This window comes from Semicossyphus pulcher, unplaced genomic scaffold, assembly GCF_022749685.1.
Source record: "Semicossyphus pulcher isolate SPU_LCO1_2020_fin unplaced genomic scaffold, fSemPul1.0.p SCAF_12, whole genome shotgun sequence".
NCBI lineage: Eukaryota > Metazoa > Chordata > Actinopteri > Labriformes > Labridae > Semicossyphus > Semicossyphus pulcher.
The window spans coordinates 7,941,784-7,957,933 of NW_027211626.1; the positions used below are offsets into that span (position 1 = coordinate 7,941,784).

A 16,150-nucleotide genomic window follows, 5' to 3' on the forward strand; every position below is an offset into this window, starting at 1 on the left:
AAATAGTTAGCTAAAAATTATGGATAAACAGTTGAAATAGCTAGCTAAATCCTATGGAAACAGTTGGAATAGTTTGCTTAAAGTAATGGATACACAATTGAAAAGGCTAGCTAAAAGTAATGGCTAAACAATTGAAATAGTTAGCTAGAACTTATAGATAAACAGTTTAGTAGTTAGCTAAAACTTGTGGAAACAGTTGAAATAGTTAGCTAAATGGATAAACAGTTGTAATAGTTAGCAAAATCTTATGGATAAACAGTTGAAGAAGCTAGCTAAACCTAATGAATAAACAATAAAATAGTTAGCTAGTTATTAGTTATAGAAATAGTTAGCAAAATAGTTTAAATAGCTAGCTTAAAGTAATGGCTAAACCGTTGAAATAGCTAGCTAAAAGTAATGGATACACAGCTAAAAAAACTAGCTAAAAGTAATGGACACATAGTAGTAAATAGTTTGATAAAACTTATGTATAAACTGTTGAAATGGCTAAAAGTAATGGTAGAGAGCTGAAATAGTAAGCGTACAGTAATGAATACAAATTTGAAATAATTTTCCAAACTACTGGATAAAGAGGAAATTGATAGCTAACAGTTACCAAGATAACGATTGAATGTTTTTACAAAAATTTAATAAGGGTTTTTTTAAGTTGTTCACAAAGCTATTTAACAACCACCCAGATTTTGTTAAAATTTTTTGCCACTGTAAGTAGCTCCCCCATTTCCTTTGAGCATTGAATTGTGGGAACTGTCAAACTTTTGGGAACTTCTCCCCGGCGGTAACAACCTGCTCTTATTTGGCATGTATGTATTTGGGACACAGCTACTGTTTACAGGAAGAGGTCAGAGACATATAAATGTAACAGATGTAAACTAGATTACACTATTGGACATGGATGTCCTGCATAATACAAGACAGCAGTCTGATGGCACAGTGAACGACCCCTGGATTATCCACCTCTGTTTGTTTTGGCCTGGAAGTTTGTGCCAGAATGAATACACTCAAGATGAAAACACCCAAGACACCACACTTGTTACAAGTGCAAACGTGAACCCTTTCTGAAGTTTGTGCGATTTGCCTCCAAACATTTGTTAATGACTGACCAGGAGAGGGATTTTTTGTACACCAACAAGATCATTCTGGTTATGTTAAAAGATAACTGTTATCAGTGTGTCAGCATGAGAGGATGAAAGTGTAATAGGGACTACACTTTATTCTTAAATAGATTTTCAAATGAAACAGATGATAAGAAAAACGATCTATTCAAGATAGTGTAACTCTCAAATTTCAACTGTATAACTTCTGTTTAATAAAACACTGACTACAAGCGTATCTGACCTACATGCACATGGAGGTCAAACTGGAGGTCAAAACAATGCAATCATAATACGTAAGGTCAGGCCATATTTTCTAAAAGTATTGTATATAGGTTTAAATTACAATTAAATTACCGTTGTCCTGCTCTTGTATGTCTGCTAAGTCACTATCTATCGCCAAATGAGGTAACACAATGGTGACTGAGACTATGGCCCACTGATGAAAGCCTTTGCATTTGCAGTATTACAGACTGGGTGTCTGTGGTGATTTTCGCTGAAAAAAATCACAAGCGGCGCCCAGTTAGTGACGCGTTTTCCATCACCCAGCAGTGGTTGGTCTGCCAGAGAGGGTAGGCGGAGCTAAGCGGCTGCTTTTCCGATCTCTGCAAGTGTTGCGAGTAAACAGTAATCTACTATGGCTGAACAAACAAAGAAAAGATGGATGACTACAGATACAACTTCAAAAATAAGTGAAAATCCAAAGAAAAAGAAACAAATTGGACGCTCAGATGAAGGAAAACTGTCTAAAAAGGAAAGCGACTGTCAGCGAGAAAAATCAAGAGTTACAACTGGAGCCAACCGTGGACGTCACACATGCAACACTTTGTGGATATCTGGGAAGTGTGCTCCCGCAATTACCGTTTATCGCCATAGGTGCCGCCAAAGAGCACGAATCTGAGATCTTCGAGATTAGCACTTTAAACCGTTTAAAAAGTTTTTTTTCCCATATTTCTCCAAGCACATAAGCTAGGTCAACTTTACAACATATCTTTCTCTTTTTTTTATCACCAGGTATAGATTAATTTTGAAATTTCAAATTTAATTTTGTACCTACGAAACACCATTTTGATCCACATCAAGTATTCTTGACTCTATTGCAAAACACAGGGACTGTTGAGGAAAGAAATTGGGACAGAGGTTTTTCTTATTGTTTACCAGTTACAATGACTCAGGTGTCAATGTAAGGTGTGTCTTTACCTGAGACAAACTGTCATGGCACACATGATTACTCTGCCTCCTTCTTTATAAATAGCCCTGTCAAAAAAGGTGCATCTTTGCACCTCAATCAAATTCAAATTTTATTTGTATAGCGCCAAATCATAACCAAAGTTATCTCAAGACACTTTACAAAAAGAGCAAGTCTAGACTGTACTCTTTTTATTTAGAGAGAGACCCAACATAAATCCACCATGAGCAGAACTTAGCAACATTTGGCAACAGTGACAAGGAAAAACATCCTTTCAACAGGCAGAAACCTCGAGCAGAGCCACGCTCATTTAATAAACTAAAAATAAAACACTTGTACTTCCTCTGTGCATCAGACTGATTGTAAAAGGGATATACCCTCACAATAAAATGAGCGAATTTACATAACTCTATAGGTTAAGAGGGAATGGAGGTCATTGCTGCCACTCCACAGGCCAACAGGTCAGTGTGCTGAGGTGGTTTATGAAATACTGAGGACACACTCGAGATAAAGTTTAAACAAGCCTGAACCTTCCTCCACAGAGCCCCTGGGCCCCTAAGAAGATGAAGCAAAACGATAAGGGCCTGATGACCTTTGTGTGGAGGGTTTCCAGTGGGTTTCAAATCTTTCTAATCGTTTATCAAGTAGAGCGATCTCATTCTATGGCCTTCCAACCAGTGTGTCAGAGGGCATGAAAGCCCTCTTGTTTTTAACATGCTATACAGCAACACTTAAATTAGTTACTGTCATTAAACATTATAAAGAAAGGTTGGCGAACCAATCCCAAAGCAGTGTGACAAAATGACTCCTCCTTCTGTGTGATTGGCTCCATGAAATGTGTCATATTGACCCCAACTGCGTTTCTAGTTGTGGTAAAAAAAAACAACAACTCAGGGTCAGGGTTCTGTGGTCACTCTCGGGTCTGAGAGCGAGTCAGACTCAAACTTGACAGAACAGGATGAGATAAATGAACCCTGGCCGCCTCGGGGGCTGTTAACACCTGTTTGTCTTTCCTCAGGTTCAAGGACGCGCGGTTTACCTCCGAGGCGCTTCTGTCGGCGCTCCGAGCTCGTCTGGTCACCAACCAGTTTGATCTGGTTGTTCGTCAGAGCAGGCAGAATACGTTGGATTTTGCCAGTCAGGAACTTTTATTGTATGGTTTAGATTGTGGAATGATTAGTTGTTATGTAAGGAATAACATAGAAATAAATAATAGATAATCCCCATTTACAGTCCGTCATTAGAAGTGACTTATTAGATGTTTATGGTTCTTTTTTATCAGTGTTTATGTTCTTTGTTTTTACTGTATTTTACAGCTGGTTCTTTGTGTTAAGGGTAATTTGCTTTGTGATTATTTTATTGCTCTTTGTTCTTGCAGAATTACCAGGCTGAATTTTCACATTATAAAGTATGAAAGTTACAAATTTTCTCCAAATAAAACGTAGAAATTCACGCATACCAAAGCAAAGGAAATTTGTTAACAGCTGTGCATGGCTTCAAACGACCCAAAAGCAGATCTCTCCTCTAAAATGAACTCTGACTGTAATTACTATCACACTCCCTGTCCTCTTTCACTACTGCCCACCTTCATCTGATTGGTGTCACTCGCACAATAGGAATTCGACATGCCGACCAATGCCTGCGAGCGAAAACACCACACAGGAGGTGGGGTGCAGATCTGCAGCTCTGATTGGCCGTTGGTCCTGCACACTCCCAACTGGAGCAGCACTGGTCCAAGAAGAGACTGTCCTCTGTTTGTGTGTATGTTTGCATATGTGTGTGTGTGTGTGCAATGAGATTACCAGCAGCATAACAGTCTGATATAACCCAAGACCTCATTTGAACCTCTCAGATGAAGGTTTTATGCTTTGCTGTATAACATTTTTAAGTGCACTGACTTCTTTCAGACATTTTTGCACAAATGTGATGTGTGTACTTGACGTGTAAATCTCACTCTTGGGAAGAAATGTTTTTAGCGGTGGACCTGAAATGATTTAGGACAAATTGCACAAGCATCCAGGCTGACTCAATCACCCTCACACAGTCCAGCATATGGCCGAGCAGAACAGCCGGAGAGAGTGCAGCAGCTGGTTGGCGGGTGTCATCCTATCCCACCTCTCTTCCAGCCCATTTTGGACCTTCAGCACATTCCTTTGTGAAGCGGCTACCAAAGAGTGAAATATAACCACAATACCAAACTATTCACTCCACTTGTCTGTCAAAGATACTTTGTAGGAAAGAGAGATTTAAAAGCATAAAAGTCTGACACAGAGAAGCGGAGAGAGAGGCACCGGTCTCCCCTCCCTCACACACACATTCTACACACATTAAACCCCTTTACTACAGGGCACTGGGCCGGACTCTGTTTTTATCAATGGCTCCTTTTATGAAGCTGCTATCTCCACTGGAGGGGGTTGTAAAAAGGGTCATAAAACATAGACATGGTGTTTTTCATCCATATAAAGCATTGTGACCTTTAATAGCTTCTCAGTGTTATTATTAATGTACTTTTGCATTCTTAGAAAGCCTGCGACACTCAGCTCAGGGGTGTAAAGCTTTACAAATTGCTTGGATTGCATTATTTGGTCACAACTTAATGGATGGGAAGTTCATTATAACGGGGCTGTGGTAAATGGAAACACACTATCTGAATCTTAATGACATAATTGAAGACTTGTTGGTATTTCTGAAGATGCCTTCTTATTTTTTGTTTGACTTTGAGACAGTTGTGTAATCATTAGTTCATTAGCATCATCAGTTTTATAGTACATATAGTTAAGTCAGCAGGACATGAATCAGTTCAAAGGAATGGATCGGTAGAAAACTATGAATAAATAATGTTTATAATTTTTCAAGCATATTTCAGAAGAGGCCAGAGCATCTGAAATGTGAATCTGATGCTGATGTTAATGTATGAAAGTTATCTGAATCTCGTTGGGTCGTGGCCTGGTAGTTGGACAAAACAAGTTATTTCATCATGTCATCTTGGGCCCTTGCACAGTTCAGTGAACCTTTTTTACACTATTTTTTGGAGAATTTATAAACATAATTTATCAATTAATTAAAAAAAGAAATGTGGGGCGCTGGTTTAGCTCAGTTGGTAGAGCAGGCACCTCATGAACAGAGGCTACAGTCCTCCACGCCCGGTCTGCCAATCATTTGGTGCATGTCTTCCCCCACTCTCTACTCCCCACATTTCCCATTTCCTGTCTCTCTTCAACTATCCTATAAATAAAAGCAAAAAGCCCAAAAAATAATCTTAAGAAAAGAAAAAAGAAATGTCATGTTACTGACCTCCTGCAGGGGGCGGTCTTGCTCTGAGTCATGACAGTTGGAGTTTGATCTCAGGGCCTTTGCAGCTACTTTGGGTCAGACCTGAAGAGACAATGAAAAGCAAAACTTCATATGCGCTCCACTGACAGTTTAAATAATTCATTCAAACTGTGTTCATTCACTCAGTCAAAAAGATCAGGAGACGGGAAGGTTGTTTATACGAGTTATTCTCAAACACTTCATTAAAGATTATTAGTTTTATTTGAGTTAGTAGCTCGACAATAGTCGAGGCCACATACCATCATTTTTAATAACATTGCTGTTTAGATAAGTGCTCCTTTTTGCACCATGCTGAACCTGGTACCAAGGATTCAGCTCAACATAAGCTTTGTTTCACACCAGTCTTTGAGGAATTCCTCTTGTGCTACGTTCACATAAGCAAAGCTTTCACTGTGATTGGACTGATCAGCGACTCAGAGGGGCTTAAGGGGCTGTGGAAAACATCAGATTCCTCCACACTAGCAGCGAGGCCGTCCGGTGAGTATCACCTTTTTTACATTTTTGGTTGATGAATTGCACATTATCAAAAGTTAAGGTTACTGCAAGGCCAGATGACGACTTTATCTCATTGTTATTGTTCTTTTGTTAGTATGTGGAATTTGTGCACCGCGTTAATCCAATCAACTTCTGCATAAGTTATGAGCGGTGACTTGGAACAATGCATTCCTGCTTTCATAACAAAGACATTAAATCACTAGAAAATCATCGTGTGAATGGTTCTTAAGAAGTGTAAGACAAATAAGTGTATCATGTGGTACCACGGTTTGATAAAGAAAAGCTTACATGAGTGCTCCTAATTAATCCAAATAAAGAGGTTATAGCCATGCTGAAGTAGAGTGACTAACATCATCTTAAGTTTTTAAGTTCCTGAAGCAAGTGCATACTTAAAAGTTGCTCTTTTTACACGTTGCCTCTGTAGGTGGCCTGAGGCGGGTGTTCAGGGTCATGGCGAGTGTGACTACGGTCCTGAAGGCGGTGAGCCTGTTTGTTGCAGAGCTCATCAGCTCCTTCACAGACTGGTTCCAAACCAAACCAGCATGGGCTAACCTGGAGGTGCTGGAGGAGGCAGAACTGAAGACCACTGGAGGCGGTAAGTCAGAAAACAGAAACAATCAACATGCTTAAATATTGTAGTTTCTTTTCATATGGTCAGCACAAGTCTGGTCAAAAGCCAGCTTTTAGCATCTCTATGACTGATATATGGATCTGTTAATCCTCTCTCTCTCTGTCTTTCAGTCCATGAGCGACACAAGGCCAAAACTCTGTGGGAGAAGACTGGAGCTGTGGTCATGGTTGTAAGAAGACCTGGATGATTACTGTGCAGAGAGGTATGATTAAACATGTCTTTGTGTCCATTAGTAATGCATTAACCTGTAACTGGTAAACTTGTATTCATGCTCTTTGGTTCTCCCTGTGCTTCCCTCTCTAGGAGGCTGCAGAGCTGTCCTCTCTGAAATCCCAGCTGCAGGACCTTGAAGTCCCTCTGTTTGCCGTGGTCAAAGAAAACATTGGCAAGGAGCTGGACTGCTTCAAGAAGTACTTTTCTGGGAAGGTTTACGTGGATCAGAAGGTCTGCTCTCCTTTACATGGCTTAGAGCAATTAAAAGAATCACGGAAGGTTATATAATTCAAGACAATAAGCTGCTTATATGTTGCTCTCATAGAAACATTTCTACGGCCCTCATCTGAGGTGGATGTGTTTCTCCATGTTCCTGCGTATTGGCGTGTGGAGGAACATCTGGCGGGCCTACCGGAGGGGCTTTAGGGGAAACATAAGAGGTGAAGGACTTGTCCTGGGTGGAGTCTTTGTAATTGGGCCTGGAGATCAGGTAGGCTGCGTATACAATAAATACCTTTACACAATAAATACTAAAGTGTATCAGGATGTTTTAAGAGTTGTAATTGTATCCCCCTCCCACCCCCCCAGGGTATTCTACTGGAGCACCGCGAGAAGGAGTTTGGGGATAAAGTGAACATGCTGGCAGTACTCAAAACAGCCCGCAAAATGCAGGAAAACCTGGCAAGATAGACCTCAACATGTGAATGAATGGACTGTTTGTAAGGGTGCTGTTATGTAATAGTGGCTGCAGCATGTTTCCATTTCCATGTCTGGATTTTTTAAACCTACTCCAGGAGTTTTCTCTGCACCAAAGCGCAGCTTCAAACATACTGTACTCTCCTCATATTGCTTTATTACTTTGGCTGCATTCAACTTTTCTAATATGTTGTGAAATATTACAATCAGTGCTTATAATGTGGCACTTTAACTGTTCATGGACCCACTGTCTGCATTTCTAGTCTTGGTCATGTGATGTTTTCTTGTGTGTTTTAATGACGACCTGTTTCTAAACTCTGTTGAGAGGACAGCTCTGATGCCAGCACACAAAACCCACACTTTTAGCAAGACCGTTTTGGCCTGACATGAAGGGGATTGAACCGTTAAAGTGATGAAACTGATTTTGTGTTTGCCTCTTAATATTTTAATAAACCAGTCATACTCACATAAAGATCAGTGGCTCATTCACCTGTCCCTGTACGCTGTTTAGCCTTCTTTTTCTTGTCATTCATATTTTTGTTAAAGTTAAAATGTTCTTAGCCTGCCGTCTTGTTCGATTAGTTTCCCTGCTCTGTGGATCGATTAGTACGCCTGCGCAGAGATGTGTTTACAAAACGCTTGTCCAGAGAGGCTTTGCTGGTCGCTCCATTGATTCTGGTAAGTGTCCATTTTATACAAAAGGATGTGTTAACTTCATATCACAGTTACAGCTTCTAAACGGGTGCCCTTTACCGAAAGCCCTGTGTGCTCTAGACCGGAACTCAATAAATTAAAGATTAAACCATTACCCGAGGAGCTAACAGCTTAATTATCGATCGTTTGCAACAACACCGTCGCTACTGTGTCCGTGCAATTTGCGACGAGTCACAGAAACTCTGCGGGACACGGAAAGTAAGCATTTATTATATAGTCACCGTAAGGTGGCAAAATGCTTAAATAGAATTGTCATAGTCCTTTACAGTTGAAGGGTTGCTGTAAGGACATCATGTAATGTCAATGATTACATATTTACAGTAGACAAGGTCATTATCTGCATAATTGGCTCGCTCTGTGCTGGCGGAAAGGGCGGTTACTGGTTTGGCTATTTTTGCGTTTAATTACAGCATGTAGGCTACGTGTCACTAAGTGAAAGAAGTGTTCATGTCGATTACTTAAAATAAGAGTAGAACTTACAAAGTGTAAAATACGTTACAAGTTTAAAATGAGTCTCTTGTTATTTGCATTGTGTTCGAGAAGATTAAACACACAGGCTGATATTAAGTGAGAACAAAACAGGAAATAAAATATGACACAAATACAGGCTAGATTACTAATAAAAACAATAACACATTTTGGACACATACAAAGCAGTGTTAAATATGTTCAACTAAATGTATTCATGTCACTGTATTAAAGTAATAATGTAAAGTGACCTGTTGTTTTAGGAGAAATGCATCATAAATTGAGTTGAAGGGTTGAAAAATATCGGCATATTGGATATCGCCATAAAATCAAATATTGTTTACCTAGTTTAAAGAATAAAGTAGCATCAAGTGGATTAATTCAGGTTTAAAAACTGCCTCGAAACTACTTAAAAATCAGCTGTGGAAAAAAATCCAATTCTATACCAATACTATGTTCAGTTACAAATTAAAAGACTGTTAAAAAGTAAAGTATCAAAAGTAAAAGGTGTGCATCAAAGTTGTACTTAAGTACATGACTGAGCAAAAAGTACAGAGTCATTTTCATTTGTCATTGCATCATACAGGCATCTCATTATTTTAATGCAACTCTTGATTCATTACACTTTTTATTGCTTACAAATGATTTAGTAAACATAAATCATGTTTAGCAGGACAAGTGCTGACAGCCACTCGCACTGCGCGCTCTGCAGATGCATTCAAGGAAGTTGTTGCAGGCGCTTGCGTCTGTCTTGATTGGCTGCTGCTGTTATCTCTTTTTTTCAGCCCTTTGTCCTCACTGTTATAAAGTCTCAAAACACAAATGTATTTGAGTGATTCACTGTAGGAGACTTGATGAGCTGAATCCAAGGAGAAAAAGTAAATCTTCGCATTTTCTAAACAGAGAGACAAGTTAGTATGAGATCTTTCTTACTTTTCATCTGTTTTGTCGACTTAAGATAGATTTATAAAATACTTGTTAAGCTTAGTCTGTTTTTCTTGTCATATCTGCAAGGTTGGTCATTTTTCATAGTGCATGAATTTCTCTGTGTAGCATAATGTTAACTGATTTTGTTAACTGAATATGTTTGTGTTTACACTGTAATTTGTTTACCACACACGAGAGAGCCAAGGGTGCAAAAGAAGGAAGTTTGTTTGAAAACAGAGAACTGACATACCCCAGTGCACGTCTTATTCGTATTCCTTTTTATACTTCTGATTTGGATATCCATACTCTTCAGAGTGGCTTGTAAATTCCTCTTCTAAGCATAAATAAAATTTGGCTAACTGGTTTATTGGTATAATGTTTTAACACGGTAGTTTCAATGTGAAGAAATATTCTCAGGTATCTTTAATTAAATCCAGTGCAGAGTCTTTAAAGTAGCACGTGTACATTAGATTAGGTTAGGTAGATTGTATTTCTTTGAAAGGGTCTGCAGCATTGCTTTCATAGAAGAGACTTTTCTTCATGTTCTTTCTTTCAGTGAAGTCTTGAGGGGCTTTGTAGTCAGAGGGTCAGACTTTTTTCCACGGTCGTCCCGATGCTGGCTCTGTCCAGGTGCCCGGCAGCTTTGAGGTGGAGACTATGCCTGCGATGCTCTGCCCATTCTGTGGGGAGCACTGCCACGAGCAGCCGGCCCTCCACTGCAGCCAGCCCCCCGTTTCTAAGAACCCAGACAGCTGCTTTTCACCAAAGTAAAGCCAAAGCCAGTCCTGACCCAAACAAGCCCGCTTCAGGCAAGGACATGTTTGACTGCTGACACAGTTAGCTGTTCTCTGCTGTAACCCAAACTTAGACCGTGTTGTAGAAACTGTGTTTCCGCCGTGACTTGTCTGCTGCATTTCCCTGACCAAACAACCGAGGCATTTAAAAATAATGATTTTATCTTGCAGTGTTCGTAGTTTCAGTATTAATTCTGGACAGGAGATTCTCCTCCTGTTAAAAGATAAAAACCTTCACTAATTGTTAAAAGATAAAAACCTTCACTAATTGTTAAAAAACAGCATATTGCACTTCAGCGAAAACAAACCGACAGTCCATAAGTTATAACAGAAATGTATTGACCATTATTAATTTATTAATCATTTAACTCTGGTTTTTTTTTTGCAAAAAATCAATGACTTGTCTCTCAATCTTATTTCAGGTTTTGACGATCAATTACAATTTACTGGATTTAAGAGTAATTGTTGGACAAGTAATGCATTTAAAGACTTTACGTTGGGCTCTGTAAAGTTGTTCACCATCTTGTGACATTTTATACAAAATGATTTAAGAGATTTAGACAGATTCATTGATTAAAAAAATACATTACACTGCAAGATAAAAAGCTATTAAAATGGTTAAAAAAAAGTTGTGGTTAAAAAGGTTTGCTCAAGAAACACACCAGCTGCTGTAAGAAACGGCATCTACAGACTGTGTTTCTTGTTGTGTTAAGTAGCATCCCATCTCCTTAGTAAGTATGTGAGCTATTTAATCTCACGGTGACTCAGATTAGAGTAAGGTAAGGAGCTAGGCTGGTGATTGTTACCACACAGATATGATATGGCACTGCGCCCAAAATTAAGAAAAAAAACCTCCAAGCTGGGTCATGTTGGTCTCATTCTTAGGGAGCTTTGAGGTCTCTTTTAAAAAAGGGCGCCAAGAGCTAACATTACAGAGAAAGTTTTTTGCAGTGAAACATGAAAATATTAACTTGTCTGCACATGAAGCGCTCAGCTTCATTGTGCAATGTGAGAGAAAAACCGCAAAAAACCATGTTGTCATAGTAAACAATGCTTCCTTTTCATTGTGATTGTGAAACTTCCCCGTCCTCATGCTGTCATGTTCTCTGTGCTGCAGTGTTGTCCTCTGCGTCCGGGCTGGAGTCGGAGCTGTTTGGGATGGGAATGTGGTCGTTGGGCCTGGGTGCTGTCGGAGCCGCGTTAGCTGGGATCTTTCTTGCCAACACTGATCTGTGTCTATCCAAAGCTGCAAACGCATCCATGGAGTACCTTGAAGCTGCTGACCTGCGCTCCACAGTAGAGGGTATGTAAGCTTTCTGATTGGCTGTTTTATAATGTAAAGCACCAGTGAGTCTTTTTGTCCGAGCACCAGCTGTTGCTAAACCCTTTAGGAGGAGAATTAACATTACATCAGCCTGTCATTTCTGTTGCATGATTGTATGCATTGTTCATGCAATCAAAGAGGTGTTGTGTGACATTTAAGGCAAAGCTGCTTTTTATAATCTGCTGGAATTACAGATTAGATCACTGTAGAGGTCTTTGTCGTCGCTGAAGGTCGAGTCACTGTTTTATCTTTGAGCATATTCAACTTACAGATTTTGCATGTGACCGTGAACATGTTCTCCATCTGAAGGCTGCGTGTTTTATCTCTCCCACTCTGCCTTGTTTTGAATCCTTGCAGCAGTACATTTCTTATTATCAGAGAAATGTTAGATTGGAGTTTTGTTTTAAGAATCTGTCTCTTCTTGTTTTGTCTGCAGATGGCAAGGTCGTCAAAGCAAAGAGCCTGTGGGACAGGAACGGGGCTGTGGTCATGGCCGTGCGACGGCCTGGATGATTTTTGTGCAGAGAGGTGATTTAGAGCTGATTCTGGAGTTGTAATTCAAACAGTGTATGTGGGTAATATATAGGTGCCTAATCTCTCTCTCTCTCTCTGTGTAGGAGGCCTCTGAGCTGTCCTCTCTGAAGCCCCAGCTTGAAGAGCTCGGGGTCCCTCTGGTCGCTGTGGTGAAGGAAGACGTCGGCACAGAGATCCAGGACTTCAGACCGCACTTCGCTGGGGACATCTACATAGATGATGAAGTAAGCAGTGTTAGAGAAAATCAGATCACCACCATGTCTTTTTTTGTGTTTTTTTGTATGTCTAAAAAGCAAGCAAACACTGGTCATGACAACCTCGTCGTAAAACCTGGAAATAGTACGGCAAGACTTCAGGTTTAGTTTGCATTATCAATTAATCTGCAGAATGTTTTTTCTACAAGTGATAAATCGATTATTGTGTATTTCCCAACTTAAGATGGCATATATATTTGCTTCTCTGTCGGTCCAAGAGTCCAGACAACAAAGAAAAACATTCAGAAAAACAGACATTATTAACATTCGAGAAGATTATTCAATTAAACAATCTGGGTGACTTTCAGGGGAGGCGATCAAGCAAATATAAGAGAAACAGATGAAATGAAAAAGCACAATAAGATAGTCCTTTTCTGCGTGTAACACTGAGTACGTCTCATCTGTGATTGTAGAAGCGCTTCTACGGCCCACTGCAGAGGAGGATGGGGGGTCTTGGGTTCATTCGCCTCGGGGTGTGGCAGAACTTCATGCGTGCCTGGAGGTCCGGTTTTCAGGGCAACATGCACGGCGAGGGCTTCATCCTGGGGGGAGTGTTTGTCATCGGAGCGGGAGAGCAGGTAGCGTACTGAACATGTGGACTTTATAAAAGCTTTATAAAAGATGTCTGTGTTCTAACCTTGTGTTTCGTTTGCAGGGCATTCTCCTGGAACACAGAGAGAAGGAGTTCGGCGACAAGGTGGCGACTGCAGATGTTTTAGAGGCTGTTAAGAAAATTGTGCCAGAGAATTAAGTTTGTTTGGCATTAGACAAAGAGCAGGTACACTGAATATAGATCACAACTAGAATTTAGACATAATTCACATTTTTAACTTGAGTCGTTGCAGTAAAAGTCCGTCCATCACTGAAATAGTTATAATAGTTATAATATAATGACATTTAAGGCTTATACCACAATATTTTATGTCTTTTGCACATTGATTTACTGTTTAAAAACAGGGCGGAGAATTTTCAGTGATTATTCTATTGACCTCTGCAGACACCTAGAAGCTAGTGTCTCTGAGACGGGTATTAAAGACGGGTAGTAATGGACTTAAGGGCAGCATTTTCATTCAGGTAAATTTAATCGTTAATTTAAGCTCATTTGAAATATGTCCTGTAGAGTTGAGTTGATTTTGTGTCTTTATTATGCAATCAAACAGAAAAGCTTTGAAAGCAAAACTGTCGACACAGTCGAAAAAATGTTTTTTGCAAATAAAATAGATTTGTGATTAAAAATGTTTAAATGCAAATCCAAAAGTTTCATTTGCAAATCCAAAAGTTTTGTTTGAAATTCCAAAAGTTTTGTTTGAAAATCCAAAAGTTTACTTTGCAAATCCAAAAGTTTACTTTGCAAATCCAAAAGTTTACTTTGCAAATCCAAAAGTTTCGTCTGAACATCCAAAAGTTTTGTTTGAAATTCCAAAAGTTTACTTTGCAAATCCAAAAGTTTACTTTGCAAATCCAAAAGTTTCGTCTGAACATCCAAAAGTTTTGTTTGAAATTCCAAAAGTTTACTTTGCAAATCCAAAAGTTTCGTCTGAACATCCAAAAGTTTTGTTTGAAATTCCAAAAGTTTACTTTGCAAATCCAAAAGTTTCGTTTGAACATACAAAAGTTTAATTTGCAAATCCAAAAGTTTACTTTGCAAATCCAAAAGTTTCGTTTGAACATCCAAAAGTTTCGTTTGAACATACAAAAGTTTAATTTGCAAATCCAAAAGTTTACTTTGCAAATCCAAAAGTTTTGTTTGAAATTCCAAAAGTTTCATTTGCAAATCCAAAAGTTTTGTTTGAAAATCCAAAAGTTTCTTTTGAAAATCCAAAAGTTTCGTTTGAACATCCAAAAGTTTTGTTTGAAATTCCAAAAGTTTTGCTCTCAGATTCATTTTTTGATTTGTTTTTTTGTTTAGCTTTCAAACCTGTTCTGTTCTATATTAGAGAACCACAATCTAAAGTTGTTCCTTAACGTTCCTATGTGTTCTTTCCGTTTGCTTCTCCTGGTCCGGCACCTCAATGAGCCTCCAACATGGCAGGCGAGCGCTTGTGCTGTCTGCGTGTGTGATAATGACAACTTGACTCTAAACTCAACAGTGAGAGGAGCAGGTTTGATGCTCAAACACACACAGGCCTCAAACGCTGTCGCCGTGTTGAGGAGTGTCTGTGGTGCAGGAAGCAGGTGTTGCCAGCAAGTGTGTTTGTGTGAGAGAGAGAGATAAAGAGACTATTTGTACCTGCACGTGTGAATAATAGTGTTAGAAAATAAAAGCTATAAATAAAGAAGACCTCATGACATGAGCTGCGCTTTGTTCCTGTGTTTCTTTAGAAATCATTGTTTAGAGTAAGACTTGAACAACAGGAAGAGCGGCAAAATATTCAGACAACTCTAAAATCTAAAATAGCAGCACATTCTCAATTCTGATTCGCCGGCAGGTGTGGATTCTTTTTTAAAAACCAGATATGAGCTGCATATATATTTTTGCTGTTTTAAATATGTAGGTTCTCAGCCTCCATCCAAATCATGCAACATACAGCTGAGCCTCTTTTACACATGCGCTGCACTCCTGATCATTTCCTGACAATTTGCATGTGTGAACGCAAACTTTTCTCTGCTAGCCTCCTAGTAAAATGTTAGCAGGAAGTCGGGTTGAGCTGATGTGTGAACTCAGGAGTGAGGGGGTATTGTGGCCAACAATGCATTACCCTGTTTAAAGAAAGTTATATCATAAAAAACATTGAAATTGTGCTTCATTAATACTAAAACAAAAATACTTCAATCTGCTCACCTTGCTTCCTACGAGTTATTTTTCTGCACACACCTTCACCTCTGCTGTTACTGCACACAGCTGCTCGTCCCGCCCTGCCTCTATCTGTTCCTCTCTCCCGGTATAGACTTGTATTATCCCTCTCCTACTTAATGCATTTATACTGTATCAGAGGAAAAATGGTTTTGTAGGACTCAGGAAAAAAGATATAATGGAAATGCTCAGACCTAGACCCTCTCCTTTGTACAAACAGCAGACTTGGTCCAGTTTGTCTCTGACATATAGAAATGTATCAGATACATGCAGGTGTAGTGCAAATTGCAGCCACTCAAGTTTCCCTTAAGCTTGATTAATAGTCCAATGGCTTTCTGGCTTTTCCAGTAACACAGATTTATATTCTTGTAAATACATCTGACCATAGCTCTAAGGGTGAATCCAGACTTTTGGACTTTACCACTGAGCCACAGCCGCCTTAGTAGTAGACTTGGTCGTCTCTCAGTCGGAAGGTTGATGGTTCAATCCCTGACTGCTACTGTCAAATGTCAAAGTGCCCTTGGGCAAGACACTGAATCCTGAGTTGCTCCCGAAGGCATAGCCATGAGGTATGACTGCGCATAGATACTGATTGGAGATTGGCACTTAGGCCTTTGCCATCAGTGTGAGTTGGTGAATGTGACATGTAGTTTAAAAGCGCTTCGAGTGGTCCAAAGACTAGAAAAGCGCTAT

At 39.5% G+C, this 16,150-nt stretch overlaps 1 protein-coding gene and 1 pseudogene across 4 annotated transcripts; both read left to right on the forward strand.

Annotated features, from left to right (window-relative positions):
* The first annotated feature begins 2,706 nt into the window (after window positions 1-2,706).
* Window positions 2,707-7,642, forward strand: LOC138588784 (peroxiredoxin-like 2A; annotated as a pseudogene).
* Window positions 7,643-8,270: 628 nt separating this feature from the next.
* Window positions 8,271-13,952, forward strand: LOC138588471 (peroxiredoxin-like 2A). Of its 4 annotated transcripts, none has more exons than XM_069658613.1 (6): window positions 8,271-8,326; window positions 11,669-11,854; window positions 12,312-12,403; window positions 12,493-12,633; window positions 13,077-13,241; window positions 13,319-13,952. In XM_069658613.1, the coding sequence occupies exons 2-6, from the start codon at window positions 11,710-11,712 to the stop codon at window positions 13,412-13,414; spliced, it is 639 nt and encodes a 212-aa protein (XP_069514714.1). In that variant the 5' UTR covers window positions 8,271-8,326; window positions 11,669-11,709; the 3' UTR covers window positions 13,415-13,952. The 4 variants fall into 4 exon arrangements, with proteins under 4 accessions (XP_069514714.1, XP_069514712.1, XP_069514713.1 ...); XM_069658611.1 differs by lacking the exon at window positions 8,271-8,326 and adding an exon at window positions 9,647-9,741; XM_069658612.1 differs by lacking the exon at window positions 8,271-8,326 and adding an exon at window positions 9,667-9,708.
* Window positions 13,953-16,150: the final 2,198 nt, after the last annotated feature.